Consider the following 17825-nt stretch of genomic DNA (forward strand, 5'->3'; position numbering starts at 1 on the left):
TTGCTCTGGCCCCAAGTCTTCCTCACACCAACTGCTTTCATTCCCCCCTTCTCGTCTAAAAAACTAAAGACGACCAAGCTTTCTGTTGCTCAAGAATAGTATCCAATAGAGATGAGCCGGATACTCTGTCTGTCTCCCGGAGAAATGAACACTCTGTGTTTTAAGTATAGAAAGACGTGAATTATATTCGTTCACAAGTCATAATGACTGGTTTTGTTATTTTCACTTTGCATTTACACTTACTTTACAGTAAAGTAAACCTCTATTAAATACAGTACAACATGACAGTTTGTATGGTTTGAAATTGTCATTTATTATCACACTGGCATTTAATTATCACGGCAAACCATTACACTGCACTAAACTTTAAGTGTTAATGTAAAGTGAAAATAACAAAACCAGTCTGTATGACTTGTGAACGAATATAATTCACATGTGTCTATACTAAAAACACAGAGTGTTCATTTCTCCGGGAGAAAGTGAACGTCCCTCGCATCTCACTCACACACACACTTACACACACACACACACACGCACACACACACACACACCTGGTGTGGAAATAAATTTAAAAAAAATTAAAAAATCATAAAAAAATTTCAAAGATAAAAAAGAAAGTTATGTTGAACCAGCCCACTTCCGGGTTAAATCACACCCACTTCCGGGTTAGGCCCCGCCCACTCCGAGTACGGATACGGATAATTCATATGGTTAACAGATACAGATACAGATAATGCTATACTCGCTCATCCCTAGTATCCAATACCACTATGGACAATTGTGAATCTAATCCCTCTCATTAACTTGTATTTTATGTGTCTTCTATTGCAGCCCCCCCCCCCCCCGCACTGTCTTCACTTTCTCTTTATCCATTGTTTTTCCTTTGCTATGCTTGTAAAGCACTTTGGCTCGAGTAATTTTGTTTGTGCTGAACCTAATTTAAGCCAGAATAAGACATCTGGCTCTCTCACCCGGTTCACGGTGGCGTAGAGGGTGCCCCTGCTGGTGCCGTCATAGGCACTGTTTAGAGCCCCCGAATTGTAGCACCGCAATTTGACTCCCCTATGGGACATCAACAATCTGAGGACAGAAATGGACATGAGATCACAGAACAGAACAATTTGTTCAGGGGACCCCCCCCCCCCCTGGAATAATCTGACAAATATCATTAACAACAAAGATATAAAAAGTAAAGTAAAAAGTGAAATGCAAAAAAGGAGAGAAATGTCAATTTGCAATATGCAATGTAATGCAATATAATATATTATCGGTTAATGTAACACATCCTTGAGGCATGGCGGCGGGATAAAAGTCCAAGTCAGGTGTGGTTCCCGGGCCTTGTTGATAATTGGTGCTATATTTTCATATTTGTAGGATACATTTATTGCACTAATGCACTTCTGTCTGTACTGGGAGCAAGATGAGGTTTCTGTTTTCAATTTTAATCCTCTTCTTTTTATAGCAAAGGATATTACACCTTGTTAAGCCTTAGGAGGCAAAAAGTGATTTGTGAATATGGGTTGTACAAATAATAATTTAATGATTATTCATTGTTAATGAATATATTATTTAAATATTAAACTTCACTTTATATTTATAACAATTTCAGCACATTTGAATACCAATTTTAAGTATAGAAAAAATGGAAACAAATTTAATAGAAAAATAAAATAGAAAATACTTTAGGCAAAAATAAATGTTAATGAACAAAACACAACAGAAGAGGCCTGTGAGCAGGTGGTGAGACATTTAGCAACGCGGCAATAAATACTGACACATTCTCTTGATTAAATAACATAATGCACCGACACCTTAAATCAGTGGTTCTCAAACTTTTTCTATGCCCCACTTTGGAGCTGGAATATTTTTCACGCCACATGTATTTTATGTAAATACACATGAACATTAAATTCATATTACTTTCAGGAATTTCTGATGTGCAAATAAAAACCCTTTTTCAAACAACTTTTTGTGACATTTGCCAATTTTTAAATTCAACTTAATTGAAGTACTTTTTGTGACATTTATCATTAAATTCCTCCATCAGTCTGTACTAAAATAGAGACAAAATTAATTAATTTATAATCACTTAGTTGAGTTCCTTGCACGGTTCAGACTGGACAGACGTCACATTGAATGTAGCCCCACTTCATGTACATTTAATATCGTCTTCTACGAAAATAATTAAATGATTATTTAAAAAGCACTATTTTAAATTATTTCAGCCCTTTATCACTCTTATCTTTTCATGATTCAATAAGATTTATGAAACAATCTTAAGTTAAACTAAACTTTTTTTAAAAAAGAGATATTATGCCCATTTAACCACAATTGATATGGTTCCTTGGGGTCTTAATGAAATGTCTGTAACATATTTTGGTCAAAATACCACAAGGATAATTTAAAACCTGCCCGCCAAAAACAAAAAAGACGCGGGACAGGAGGACGTATGCTCCCCCAGCCGCCGCATTTGCCCTGCCGATGGCCCTTGCCAGTGCCATCGTGAAAGTACAGTTTATTACGGATGCGCCGATGGCAGTAAACGAGGCGGACATCGGCCGCTTCATCGGTGAACCACTAAATAAAAGCATTACTGTGGTGAACTGGGTGTGTCGTGCTAACTTTGAGATCGTGCTGTGTGTATTTGAAAAAGCTGCCATGAATATAAAGCATCTATATATGAGTAAAGAAACAGGTCGACTTTGCTGTGACGTGCTCCCTGTGGAACCTGCCGGTTAGCCGCTAGCTAGCATTACCTCTCGTTGTTGTCCAGGATGACATCTCCGCGGACGGTGTGGTTGAGGTTGATGGCCATCGTGTCTGTGACTATGGCTAGGATAAACTGTATAATAGTGGTGAGTGGCTCTCAAATGGGCATTCCCCTGGGGTACTTCAATGTACTCCAGTACTGGAGTTTTTTTTTTTTTTTACGAGGGCCATCCTTTGCGATTCACGAAGTCTTTGTAGCCATCACTTGGAGGTAAAACTGGAATGTGGGTTCCATCGATGCACCCGATGATCTGGGGGATGTTGAACTTCTGTTCGAATCGGTTCGCTATGTTGATGGCTTCTTCTGTCGTCGGCAGCTTGATGAAGTGTCCCAAGACCGACGTAACCATTCCTGTACAGAACTGGTACACCATCTTCCTAACCGTCGCTTTGTGGACGCCGAACTGGTTGGCCACAACTCTGTATTCGGCACAGCTGGCCAGCTTGTACAGAACGATGGCGACCCTCATTTCGAGCTGTATTGGTGCACGAACAGTCACCTCCTTGGGCTTCATGACTCCTTCCATAATCCCACACAACTTGTGGAATGATCTGCGAGTCATGCGAAAGTTCGCTTTCCAGTCCTCGTCATCAAATAAGGTCAACACATCTCTCTCCCAGAAGACTTTGTTTCTGCTCTTCATCCAGAGTCTCCGTTTACACCTTTGCGGTACAGTGGTAGACTGCAACAACCTCATGTGCATCTGTACAAAATTCGCCATGGCCCTTCGCCGGCAGCGTCTTCTCGCCATTACCATTCTAATCAAATACGCCGTTCGCATTCGCAGTACTCCTAGAGTAAACATGCACAACATCATGTAGAGGGACGTAGCTTCACCTTGCTCTCCGTTCGTCATCTTTCTCGCATGCTGAGATGAAGGCTGTTGTTGTTTTTTGTTGGTAGTGGTGACGAGGTATCACCACTAGCTGTAATGAAAACAGCGCCACCATCGTAGCAGGGTATGAAATGCTTTCGGACAAGAGTCGGATTTCTCAGTGCCATGTACCCTGAGATAGAGCAGTTAACCCCCCCATGGATAGAGAAACCGGGCTTCAGCCGAAATCGGGTTTATGCCATCATGTAAACGTAGTGACTGATAACATTACCTACACTCTACAGGGTTTTGCAAACAAAACCATAAGAGGCTTTGAATTTTTGTCAAATACTCAGAAAAGCCACAGACTGACGTTGCTTAAACATGACATGGCTCTTGACTACATTTTGGCCAAACAAGGTGGCCTATGTGTGGCTCTGAACTTAACTGGTAGTGCATGTTATACTTTGATTCCTGATAGCTCTGATAATATGACTAGTGTCATAGATGCATTGAAGGTTGTAAGAGATGCGTTTGGCCCATCGGAAGATGCTGGATGGTCTGCAAACTCTTGGTTGCAAGAGAAATTAGGACCAGTAGGAGCAGTGTTGGTTCAGATTCTGGCAGCACTCATTCTAGCGTTGAGTGTGATGTTTTGTTTTTGTACACTGTTATTGACATTTGCGAAGGTTATGATAATGAGATGCGTTGGAGTGGTGATGCCCGGTGAACAAACTCAGATGCCATTATTACATGGTGCTGACACAGACGTTGATAAGGGCGACATAATAAGAGTGGAGACATATCCATTCTGAATATCTGATGTTGTAAACCCAACATTTTCATCTATTATTGCTTAGTTATTTTGTAGCTTCTTATTATATTTGTAATGTGTCAGCAGGGGGGAAGTAGACAAATGTGACTTATAACTCCACATTTACTTATAGATTGTTAATCTCTATTTGATGTTTTTTGATATGTATCTGTTCTGTATGCAAAGATACTGGTTTTCTTTTCTTTCTACAACATATTGGGGGACGACCACTATGAAAGTGGTTGACTGTTCAGAGACTCCGATGTGTTGAAAGGATTCAGACACTTCAAACATGAACAATACGAATGGACTGAACGAGTCTGGAACAACATCCAGATTCAACACGTCAACGATACTACAACTGAGTCAATGCGACTGAATAACTGCAGTGTTATACATTCTTATGTAAATGGATTTGTATTTATATAGCGCTTTTCTAGTCTGATGAAGACCACTCAAAGCGCTTTACAGTACAGTTTCACATTCACCCATTCACACACACATTCATACAGTGCATCTACTTGCAGCACTTTGTTATTCTATGGGGGGCCATTCAGGGTTCAGCATCTTGCCCAAGGACACTTCGGCATGCAGATGGTTCAGACTGGGGATCAAACCACCAACCTTCAGGTTGGAGGACGACCACTCTACCCCTCAGCTACAGCCGCCCTTCTCTTATATATGTCTTCTCTTATATATTGCATGAGTAATAATATTAGTAGTATAATAGTAGTATTAACATAGTAATGTTACAAGTGAATTATACTCTATGTGTTAACTGTTTGGAAAATGATGTTTTCTGTTATTGGGTAAATATACTGGGACCTCAGATGTTTTCTTTATTTTTCTTGATGTTTAGGGATAGCGGGGCTAGGCAGGAAAAGGTCCTTTGAAGGGTTCGGTGGGACGACCATCCTGACTTTGGACATTGTTTTGTTTTTATTTGCTGAGAGTTCCATATGTATTTGCTTAAAGTCATTTCCTTACACAATTTGCTAAAATTCTTAATTTCATGGTATGGAGTACTATGTATGGTTGCCTAGGCAGAGGGGCCGTGAGAGCATTTTCCTGTCTAAATTGTTTGATGGATATTTCAAGAAAGATAGCTGCCTTGGCAGGTTTTTCGCTCTCACTTTTTACACTCCATACCGTTGCTTTATTGTTATAATTATGCTGTGGGACGGACTGTTATTTTTGTCATGATCATACAACTGTATGTCTTATTCTTTTGATTATTTCAAGACTTTGGTTAGTCTCGAAGGGGGGAATATGTGGTAAATTCAGCTAAATAGATCCCTGTAACCTGGGTATGAACCAGAATCACACGTTTAAGCATGCAGCCCTCATCTTTAGCTTCTCAGTAATTCCTCATTATATTTTTAGTTAGTTCTCTCCCCTAGGGAATGATCTCTGACCTGTTGTATTTTTTAGTTAGTTCTCTCCCCTAGGGAATGATCTCTGACCTGTTAATGGATAAGCATAGAACGTGGGTCTTTGTCTTTCTTTACGAGGCATGTTTTTATGGATACACCATTTCATTCACATTATATGCTTGGACACATGTAGTTGTGTCCAGCTGAATCACGAGATTTGGGATGTTGTTTTACCTTGGGTCTCAACCTCTCTATATAATGTGTGCTCGACTCCTGCAAAGGCGGGCTTCCACTATTGGCGTGTGGATGTCTCCGGATCTCTAGAGTCCGTCCTGACCTGTAAGACCTGTGTAATAAACTTTAAACTATACAAGCAAGTTTTGGGTCCGCGGAGAATTCTTCCTTCAACATCAACTTCACCATCATCGACACCTCTCTGCTGCCCAAAATAGACGATACTAGTTTGCCTAACTGCAATGCGCTCTCCACCATCAGCCAATTACCTCGATGGTCGTCTGTCATTGGGACATTACTGTCCAACAGCATGCAGTCCATAAGGTTGAGAGCCGACAGCAACACGTACATGGGCTTGTGTCGAAAAAAAGGGAACTGGATGTACAAAGCTTCCTTAGTCATTAACAGATAATAACTGAGCTGAGCAGAGACAGTTCAGAGATACAATAAACACTTTATTTGGTTAACTTATTTTGAGCTATACATTGAATGTATTTGCCTCTTGCAAAAATCTAATCATTGCAAAAATTTAAAAATGAATAATTAAGCCCAGAGTTTAAACTCTTCTAAATTACCTATAATAACTAATTTTCAATTATGATTCAGTGTGACCAGTGCAGTGATACCTCAAGTGGGCTTGAGCCGACCAGTTCAAATCAGTCAGAGCCTCTCACCTGCTGCCCAGGAGGGTAGGTCTGGGTCCGGCAGTGGATGGCCGAGGTAGACAATATCTGTGCAGCACCAACAGAGAAATGAGAATTAGCAGGGGGGCTGTGAACACATGGAGATCGTTATTAAGGGCTGCTTTAATTACCCCTTATTGCTGCTTCTGCAGCATCAGGTGGCTGGACCACAAGCCTTTGAGCAGGCGGAGGACCTCGCTGACCTCTGTATCCTGAGAAACACATGACATGAGGAGACGTCAAGTGAAGAAACAACAGGAGAAAATACCGCAGACGTTTATGATGCTGTTAGATTTGGTTTGTCATCGTACCCTCCGCTGCCACTCTCATCAGGAGATTTCCTACTTCCATCCGGCCTTGAGCAGTAGGAAAATCGAGCCGGAAAGAGGCACTGCCCTCCCAGCCACCTGTAAGTAAAATAATAATACAATAAGGAATCTATTGCACTTAATGTGTAGTCAACAAACTAACAGTCAGATAGTAGAGTGTGTTAATACACCACTGTAACCTAGATTACACAACTCGTATGCCTACCTCCACGGCTGGCGAGGACAATGCCCCTTATCCAGTTGCCCCTTATAGTAATCCTTTGAACAGCCCTGAAGGGGATCATTAGGGATTTTAGGAGCGGCATGCCCTCAGCCACAAAGATCACCTGAGGGAAAAAAGTGGAAATTAACATCATCTTAACGTTAGCATGAACTCAAAAACGCAGCCTCAACTTCCCCCTACTACCTCATATTCTGCAGATTGTTACCTCCATCAAGCAGAATCTGTTTTAATTCCAGTCTCTTTGTTTGTTGCTCTGGCCCCAAGTCTTCCTCACACCAACTGCTTTCATTCCCCCCTTCTCGTCTAAAAAACTAAAGACGACCAAGCTTTCTGTTGCTCAAGAATAGTATCCAATACCACTATGGACAATTGTGAATCTAATCCCTCTCATAAACTTGTATTTTATGTGTCTTCTATTGCAGCTACCCCCCCCCCCCCCCCCCCGCACTGTCTTCACTTTCTCTTTATCCATTGTTTTTCCTTTGCTATGCTTGTAAAGCACTTTGGCTCGAGCCCCCCCCCCCCCCCGGAATAATCTGACAAATATCATTAACAACAAAGATATAAAAAGTAAAGTAAAAAGTGAAATGCAAAAAAGGAGAGAAATGTCAATTTGCAATATGCAATGTAATGCAATATAATATATTATCGGTTAATGTAACACATCCTTGAGGCATGGCGGCGGGATAAAAGTCCAAGTCAGGTGTGGTTCCCGGGCCTTGTTGATAATTGGTGCTATATTTTCATTTTTGTAGGATACATTTATTGCACTAATGCACTTCTGTCTGTACTGGGAGCAAGATGAGGTTTCTGTTTTCTGTTTTAATCCTCTTCTTTTTATAGCAAAGGATATTACACCTTGTTAAGCCTTAGGAGGCAAAAAGTGATTAGTGAATATGGGTTGTACAAATAATAATTTAATGATTATTCATTGTTAATAAATATATTATTTAAATATTAAACTTCACTTTATATTTATAACAATTTCAGCACATTTGAATACCAATTTTAAGTATAGAAAAAATGGAAACAAATTTAATAGAAAAATAAAATAGAAAATACTATAGGCAAAATAAATGTTAATGAACAAAACACAACAGAAGAGGCCTGTGAGCAGGTGGTGAGACATTTAGCAACGCGGCAATAAATACTGACACATTCTCTTGATTAAATAACATTATGCACCGACACCTTAATTCAGTGGTTCTCAAACTTTTTCTATGCCCCACTTTGGAGCTGGAATATTTTTCATGCCACGTGTATTTTATGTAAATACACATGAACATTAAATTCATATTACTTTCAGGAATTTCTGATGTGCAAATAAAAACCCTTTTTCAAACAACTTTTTGTGACATTTGCCAATTTTTTCATAGAATGTGACTTTGCTTAAATTCAACTTAATTGAAGTACTTTTTGTGACATTTATCATTAAATTCCTCCATCAGTCTGTACTAAAATAGAGACAAAATAAATTAATTTATACAGGGTTCCCACGGTACCTGTAAAACATGGAATTTATTTTTTCATTTTCCAGGTTTGGAAAAGTCATGGAAACTGAGCAAAAGTGAACACTTACATAGAAATTGAAACAGTTGTCCTGGAGAGAATACAGAGTCGAAGCATATCCTGAACCGTAGGAGAAAAGTCCTATTCTTTGTCCTTTCTCACTGTCACACTGATTCAATCAGACAGACATATTTTCGTAGCGCCATCCAGCTGGTGATGTACCCAGGAACCTCCAGATCTCCAGTCTCTAAAAAAGTAAGCGATGGTTGTCACTAACATGTAGCCAACAGCGAACGCTAAACACGTGCCTAAAGATGAGTAGAGGACTCGCACGTTGCCGGTGAAGATCTCAGCTCCTGCACGCAGGGAGAAAGGAATACAATCCTTGTGATGAGTGTCGAACAGGGAAGAGAAATGCACCAAGTTATTTACACATGCATTGTAAATCTTGAAAGTGCGTGACAATAGATGAGAAGCGTATATTTATCAAGCATCAAAGCAGCTATAAAGTTAGACACCTGCCCCAAACCATTCATGAAGAGCAGGATGATTAACATTATCCATGATTGCGAGTAGCTCAGAATGAATTAAAACCGTCTGATCATACACCAGATGCAGGCCATCCAGTGTGCCAGCAGCGCAAACACGGACATTAATAATGTCACCAATCATCCCAGACCTGTTATTGCTCAATCTCGTGTGGCTAAATTCCACTTGTCCCTCTTATAAGTTGGACGCCAACCGCACGGGGCCGCATAACTAGTTAGCATGCCAGAGTCTCGAAGTTATAAAAATTTAAAAAGCCTTTCTAAAATGTTGTCATTGTCGTTTTGAACTCTTTTTTTTTTTTTTGTTAAAGTATCGGTTCAGGCACCGGTATCGGGGAAAAAAACAAACGATACCCAATATTTAGAAACGTCGTGCAAGGGCTTCCAGACTCAATCTAAATTGACCTATTACCTGACTAAGCAACGGACCCTCCCTTGGACAAGTGGAGAGAAATAAGCATAGTAGATGCTTTGTTACTGTTCTTGTAGCTGTATTTTCAGCCTTCTATAGTAAATGTCCCTGTAACTGTAATTTCTGTGTGTTATAACTGTAGTATTATCCGTTTAGGAGCACCACCGGAGGTCCTTGGATGGCCCGTGCATTACACATTGTTCCCGCGGGGTTTTAAAAAGTCTTAAATTTAATCATCGGAATTTTAGGCCTAAAAAATACTTAAAAAGTTTTAAATTTGATTTAGCTAGGTCTTAAAAATTAATTGATCTCCAGTCACTATCATGTAGTAGGTAACCACAAATACTAGCTTCCTTAAAGTGGGTGCAACTTACCTCCAGAGGGGGATGTAGATCAGACAAGGCAGCGCCAAAGCCATTGTGACATAGCGCCAGTATTCCCGGAGAAGAAAGAGCCAAGCAGACTTCCCAGGAAATACACTGTGGTGGTAAACGACTGCTTCCACATTTGTGTCGTAAAATTCAAACAAATAACATGTAATTTGACATGTAAGTTAAAACAATCACAGTTTATCTATACGAAATTGACCTAAAATCACAAGTCACAGCTCAGTTATACAAAAAAAGACAATACGTAGACGTCACAAAGTAGTAATAACAACATGATTTATTACAAAAAGAATACATGGATGTGGACAACTTAAATTAATATCAATTATTTTGATATGTGAGTTGAAACAATCACAGTTTATCGATACGAACTTTGTTTGAAGTCACAATTTGACTTAAATAAATAAATACATCACTTAAGTCCAATAAAATATAATATATTCATAGATACACGGTATTATGAATGATAATATATATAAATAAGTTTGGTTTTAGTCACAGTTATAGAACTAAAGGATCACAGTGGAATAGACAAGGGGGAGGAGTCTGTGAGAGGCAGCCTATAAATAGAGGAGCCCTCAGGCTTCTCACTAACTCTTGGTCTGAACGTTGTAGTGGTAGGACCTCACAGCTCTGATAGAAACAATTTGCTTTTTCAGGTGCCTAACCTAGTAAGACCTGAAGAAGACCCAAGAGTGTCTTATGACACCTTCACGTGTTTTCAGTTTTTGATTTTATTTTCAGTTTCTTTGAGTTATTGTGTTTTTGATTTAATTTCATGTTAACAATAATGGTTCCAAGTTGCATTCTGCGCTTTCTCAAGTATTCTCTTCTCCTCACAACACCTGAGGGTTGTCCTGTCGTGCGGGCAGCGCCATCAGTTGTGATACCGACGCACATGTCCCAGCTTCGTCCCAATGAACTCAAATACAAGTCCACAGAGCTGCGATTAAAAATCATTGATCATGCACAGACTGATTCTATACATCTATACTGTTAAGCTAAGCTTACTAGTGAGGTTGCTGTACTGAGGAAAGCTTCAGGGGCCTATAGATCATCACTTAATATGGTACCTGGAAAATCAGGAGGTAGCTTGGAATTTTTTTTCAAGGCAAGCGTGGGAACCCTGTTATAATCACTTGGTTGAGTTCCTTGCACGGTTCAGACTGGACAGACGTCACATTGAATGTAGCCCCACTTCATGTACATTTAATATCGTCTTCTATGAAAATAATTAAATTATTATTTAAAAAGCACTATTTTAAATTATTTCAGCCCTTTATCACTCTTATCTTTTACTGATTCAATAAGATTTATGAAACAATCTTTAGTTAAACTAAACTTTTTTTAAAAAAGGAGATATTATGCCCATTTAACCACAATTGATACGGTTCCTTGGGGTCTTAATGAAATGTCTGTAACATATTTTGGTCAAAATACCACAAGGATAATTTAAAACCTGCCCGCCAAAAACAAAAAAGACGCGGGACAGGAGGACGTATGCTCCCCCAGCCGCCGCATTTGCCCTGCCGATGGCCCTTGCCAGTGCCATCGTGAAAGTACAGTTTATTACGGATGCGCCGATGGCAGTAAATGAGGCGGACATCGGCCGCTTCATCGGTGAACCACTAAATAAAAGCATTACTGTGGTGAACTGGGTGTGTCGTGCTAACTTTGAGATCGTGCTGTGTGTATTTGAAAAAGCTGCCATGACTATAAAGCATCTATATATGAGTAAAGAAACAGGTCGACTTTGCTGTGACGTGCTCCCTGTGGAACCTGCCGGTTAGCGGCTAGCTAGCATTACCTCTCGTTGTTGTTCAGGATCACATCTCCCCGGACGTCGTAGTTCAGGTTGATGGCCATCGTGTCTGTGGCTAGGATAGACTGTGTAATAGTGGTGAGTGGCTCTCAAATGGGCGTTCCCCTGGGGTACTTCAATGTACTCCAGTACTGGAGTTTTTTTTTTTTTTTTTTTTACGAGGGCCATCCTTTGCGATTCACAAAGTCTTTGTAGCCATCCCTTGGAGGTAAAACTGGAATGTGGGTTCCAATCGATGCACCCGATGATCTGGGGGATGTTGAACTTCTGTTCGAATCGGTTCGCTATGTTGATGGCTTCTTCTGTCGTCGGCAGCTTGATGAAGTGTCCCAAGACCGACGTAACCATTTCACACACACAAATAGAAAACACAGACAGGTTCACATTTTATTAACATTTATTTTATTTTTGAACCCTCCTGAACTTGGAACTTTTAAAAATGAAGAAAAACTAAAAACTCATGTGAACTCATCTATGTGTATTGATGAAGTGTCCCAAGACCGACGTAACCATTCCTGTACAGAACTGGTACACCATCTTCCTAACCGTCGCTTTGTGGACGCCGAACTGGTTGGCCACAACTCTGTATTCGGCACAGCTGGCCAGCTTGTACAGAACGATGGCGACCCTCATTTCGAGCGGTATTGGTGCACGAACAGTCACCTCCTTGGGCTTCATGACTCCTTCCATAATCCCACACAATTTGTGGAATGATCTGCGAGTCATGCGTCGGAGCTGCTCATGTGAGTAAACCAGAGTTTCACGTGTGTTTCGTCTAAATTATACAAGTTGTTGTTATAGTCACCCTAGAATTGACCTTTACATTGAAATACTTTATATCCACATCCTCTATGTAGGCCGCCATGTTTCTTGTTTTAGCCCAGACTGTCAAACTAAACGCCCTTTGAGTTTTATGAAAACTGAAGGTGACCACAGGTTCTCTTTCACAAACACAAATAGAAAACACAGACAGGTTCACATTTTATTAACATTTATTTTATTTTTGAACCCTCCTGAACTTGGAACTTTTAAAAATGGAGAAAAACTAAAAACTCATGTGAACTCATGTGAACTCATCTATGTGTATTGATGAAGTGTCCCAAGACCGACGTAACCATTCCTGTACAGAACTGGTTCACCATCTTCCTAACCGTCGCTTTGTGGACGCCGAACTGGTTGGCCACAACTCTGTATTCGGCACAGCTGGCCAGCTTGTACAGAACGATGGCGGCCCTCATTTCGAGCGGTATTGGTGCACGAACAGTCACCTCCTTGGGCTTCATGACTCCTTCCATAATCCCACACAATTTGTGGAATGATCTGCGAGTCATGCGAAAGTTCGCTTTCCAGTCCTCGTCATCAAATAAGGTCAACACATCTCTCTCCCAGAAGACTTAGTTTCTGCTCTTCATCCAGAGTCTCCGTTTACACCTTTGCGGTACAGTGATAGACTGCAACAACCTCATGTGCATCTGTACAAAATTCTCCATGGCCCTTCGCCGGCAGCGTTTTCTCGCCATTACCATTCTAATCAAATGTGCCGTTCGCATTCGCAGTACTCCTAGAGTAAACATGCACAACATCATGTAGAGGGACGTAGCTTCACCTTGCTCTCCGTTCGTCATCTTTCTCGCATGCTGAGTTGAAGGCTGTTGTTGTTTTTTGTTGGTAGTGGTGACGAGGTCAAGCGGAAATGGCTGTATCACCACTAGCTGTAATGAAAACAGCGCCACCTATCGTAGCGGGGTATGAAATGCTTTCGGACAAGAGTCGGATTTCTCAGTGCCATGTACCCTGAGATAGAACAGTTAACCCCCCATGGATAGAGAAACCGGGCTTCAGCCGAAATCAGGTTTATGCCATCATGTAAACGTAGTGACTGATAACATTACCTACACTCTACAGGGTTTTGCAAACGAAACCATAAGAGGCTTTGAATTTTTGTCAAATACTCAGAAAAGCCACAGACTGACGTTGCTTAAACATGACATGGCTCTTGACTACATTTTGGCCAAACAAGGTGGCCTATGTGTGGCTCTGAACTTAACTGGTAGTGCATGTTATACTTTGATTCCTGATAGCTCTGATAATATGACTAGTGTCATAGATGCATTGAAGGTTATAAGAGATGCGTTTGGCCCATCGGAAGATGCTGGATGGTCTGCAAACTCTTGGTTGCAAGAGAAATTAGGAACAGTAGGAGCAGTGTTGGTTCAGATTCTGGCAGCACTCATTCTAGCGTTGAGTGTGATGTTTTGTTTTTGTACACTGTTATTGACATTTGCGAAGGTTATGATAATGAGATGGGTTGGAGTGGTGATGCCCGGTGAACAAACTCAGATGCCATTATTACATGGTGCTGACACAGACGTTGATGAGGGCGACATAATAAGGGTGGAGACATATCCATTCTGAATATCTGATGTTGTAAACATAGTAATAACATAGTAATGTTACAAGTGAATTATACTCTCTATGTGTTAACTGTTTGGAAAATGATGTTTTCTGTTATTGGGTAAATATACTGGGACCTCAGATGTTTTCTTTATTTTTCTTGATGTTTGGGGATAGCGGGGCTAGGCAGGAAAAGGTCCTTTGAAGGGTTCGGTGGGACGACCAGCCTGACTTTGGACATTGTTTTGTTTTTATTTGCTGAGAGTTCCATATGTATTTGCTTAAAGTCATTTCCTTACACAATTTGCTAAAATTCTTAATTTCATGGTATGGAGTACCATGTATGGTTGCCTAGGCAGAGGGGCTGTGAGAGAATTTTCCTGTCTAAATTGTTTGATGGATATTTCAAGAAAGATAGCTGCCTTGGCGGGTTTTTCGCTCTCACTTTTTACACTCCATACTGTTGCTTTATTGTTATAATTATGCTGTGGGACGGACTGTTATTTTTGTCATGATCATACAATTGTATGTCTTATTCTTTTGATTATTTCAAGACTTTGGTTAGTCTCGAAGGGGGGAATATGTGGTAAATTCAGCTAAATAGATCCCTGTAACCTGGGTATGAACCAGAATCACACGTTTAAGCATGCAGCCCTCATCTTTAGCTTCTCAGTAATTCCTCATTATATTTTTAGTTAGTTCTCTCCCCTAGGGAATGATCTCTGACCTGTTGTATTTTTTAGTTAGTTCTCTCCCCTAGGGAATGATCTCTGACCTGTTAATGGATAAGCATAGAACGTGGGTCTTTGTCTTTCTTTACGAGGCATGTTTTTATGGATACACCATTTCATTCACATTATATGCTTGGACACATGTAGTTGTGTCCAGCTGAATCACGAGATTTGGGATGTTGTTTTGCCTTGGGTCTCAACCTCTCTATATAATGTGTGCTCGACTCCTGCAAAGGCGGGCTTCCACTATTGGCGTGTGGATGTCTCCGGATCTCTAGAGTCCGTCCTGACCTGTAAGACCTGTGTAATAAACTTTAAACTATACAAGCAAGTTTTGGGTCCGCGGAGAATTCTTCCTTCAACATCAACTTCACCATCATCGACACCTCTCTGCTGCCCAAAATAGACGATACTAGTTTGCCTAACTGCAATGCGCTCTCCACCATTAGCCAATTACCTCGATGGTCGTCTGTCATTGGGACATTACTGTCCAACAGCATGCAGTCCATAAGGTTGAGAGCCGACAGCAACACGTACATGGGCTTGTGTCGAAAAAAAGGGAACTGGATGTACAAAGCTTCCGTAGTCATTAACAGATAATAACTGAGCTGAGCAGAGACAGTTCAGAGATACAATAAATACTTTATTTGGTTAACTTTTTTTGAGCTATACAGTGAATGTATTTGCCTCTTGCAAAAATCTAATCATTGCAAAAATTTAAAAATGTATAATTAAGCCCAGAGTTTAAACTCTTCTAAATTACCTATAATAACTAATTTTCAATTATGATTCAGTGTGACCAGTGCAGTGATACCTCAAGTGGGCTTGAGCCGACCAGTTCAAATCAGTCAGACCCTCTCACCTGCTGCCCAGGAGGGTAGGTCTGGGTCCGGCAGTGGATGGCCGAGGTAGACAATATCTGTGCAGCACCAACAGAGAAATGAGAATTAGCAGGGGGGCTGTGAACACATGGAGATCGTTATTAAGGGCTGCTTTAATTACCCCTTATTGCTGCTTCTGCAGCATCAGGTGGCCGGACCACAAGCCTTTGAGCAGGCGGAGGACCTCGCTGACCTCTGTATCCTGAGAAACACATGACATGAGGAGACGTCAAGTGAAGAAACAACAGGAGAAAATACCGCAGACGTTTATGATGCTGTTAGATTTGGTTTGTCATCGTACCCTCCGCTGCCACTCTCATCAGGAGATTTCCTACTTCCATCCGGCCTTGAGCAGTAGGAAAATCGAGCCGGAAAGAGGCACTGCCCTCCCAGCCACCTGTAAGTAAAATAATAATACAATAAGGAATCTATTGCACTTAATGTGTAGTCAACAGACTAACAGTCAGATAGTAGAGTGTGTTAATACACCACTGTAACCTAGATTACACAACTCGTATGACTACCTCCACGGCTGGTGAGGACAATGCCCCTTATCCAGTTGCCCCTTATAGTAATCCTTTGAACAGCCCTGAAGGGGATCATTAGGGATTTTAGGAGCGGCATGCCCTCAGCCACAAAGATCACCTGAGGGAAAAAAGTGGAAATTAACATCATCTTAACGTTAGCATGAACTCAAAAACGCAGCCTCAACTTCCCCCTACTACCTCATATTCTGCAGATTGTTACCTCCATCAAGCAGAATCTGTTTTAATTCCAGTCTCTTTGTTTGTTGCTCTGGCCCCAAGTCTTCCTCACACCAACTGCTTTCATTTCCCCCTTCTCGTCTAAAAAACTAAAGACGACCAGGCTTTCTGTTGCTCAAGAATAGTATCCAATACCACTATGGACAATTGTGAATCTAATCCCTCTCATAAACTTGTATTTTATGTGTCTTCTATTGCAGCTACCCCCCCCCCCCCCCGCACTGTCTTCACTTTCTCTTTATCCATTGTTTTTCCTTTGCTATGCTTGTAAAGCACTTTGGCTCGAGTCATTTTGTTTGTGCTGAACCTAATTTAACACAGAATAAGACATCTGGCTCTCTCACCCGGTTCACGGTGGCGTAGAGGGTGCCCCTGCTGGTGCCGTCATAGGCACTGTTTAGAGCCCCCGAATTGTAGAACCGCAATTTGACTCCCCTATGGGACATCAACAATCTGAGGACAGAAATGGACATGAGATCACAGGACAGAACAATTTGTTCAGGGGACCCCCTCCCCCCCCCTGGAATAATATGACAAATATCATTAACAACAAAGATATAAAAAGTAAAGTAAAAAGTGAAATGCAAAAAAGGAGAGAAATGTCAATTTGCAATATGCAATGTAACGCAATATAATATATTATCGGTTAATGTAACACATCCTTGAGGCATGGCGGCGGGATAAAAGTCCAAGTCAGGTGTGGTTCCCGGGCCTTGTTGATAATTGGTGCTATATTTTATTTTTGTAGGATACATTTATTGCACTAATGCACTTCTGTCTGTACTGGGAGCAAGATGAGGTTTCTGTTTTCTTTTTTAATCCTCTTCTTTTTATAGCAAAGGATATTACACCTTGTTAAGCCTTAGGAGGCAAAAAGTGATTTGTGAATATGGGTTGTACAAATAATAATTTAATGATTATTCATTGTTAATGAATATATTATTTAAATATTAAACTTCACTTTATATTTATAACAATTTCAGCACATTTGAATACCAATTTTAAGTATAGAAAAAATGGAAACAAATTTAATAGAAAAATAAAATAGAAAATACTATAGGCAAAAATAAATGTTAATGAACAAAACACAACAGAAGAGGCCTGTGAGCAGGTGGTGAGACATTTAGCAACGCGG

General features: G+C 40.6%; 1 protein-coding gene across 1 annotated transcript in view; it reads right to left on the minus strand.

Moving 5' to 3' along the window:
- LOC133021740 (F-box only protein 47-like) overlaps positions 1-17825 on the minus strand; it is a 46693-nt gene that overhangs the window by 3208 nt on the left and 25660 nt on the right. The window contains exon 10 of the mRNA XM_061088703.1: positions 13036-13040. Coding sequence (XP_060944686.1) covers positions 13036-13040 — 5 coding nt within the window. The remainder of the gene's footprint in view (positions 1-13035; positions 13041-17825) is intronic.

This window comes from Limanda limanda, chromosome 16 (genome assembly GCF_963576545.1).
Source record: "Limanda limanda chromosome 16, fLimLim1.1, whole genome shotgun sequence".
Lineage (NCBI taxonomy): Eukaryota > Metazoa > Chordata > Actinopteri > Pleuronectiformes > Pleuronectidae > Limanda > Limanda limanda.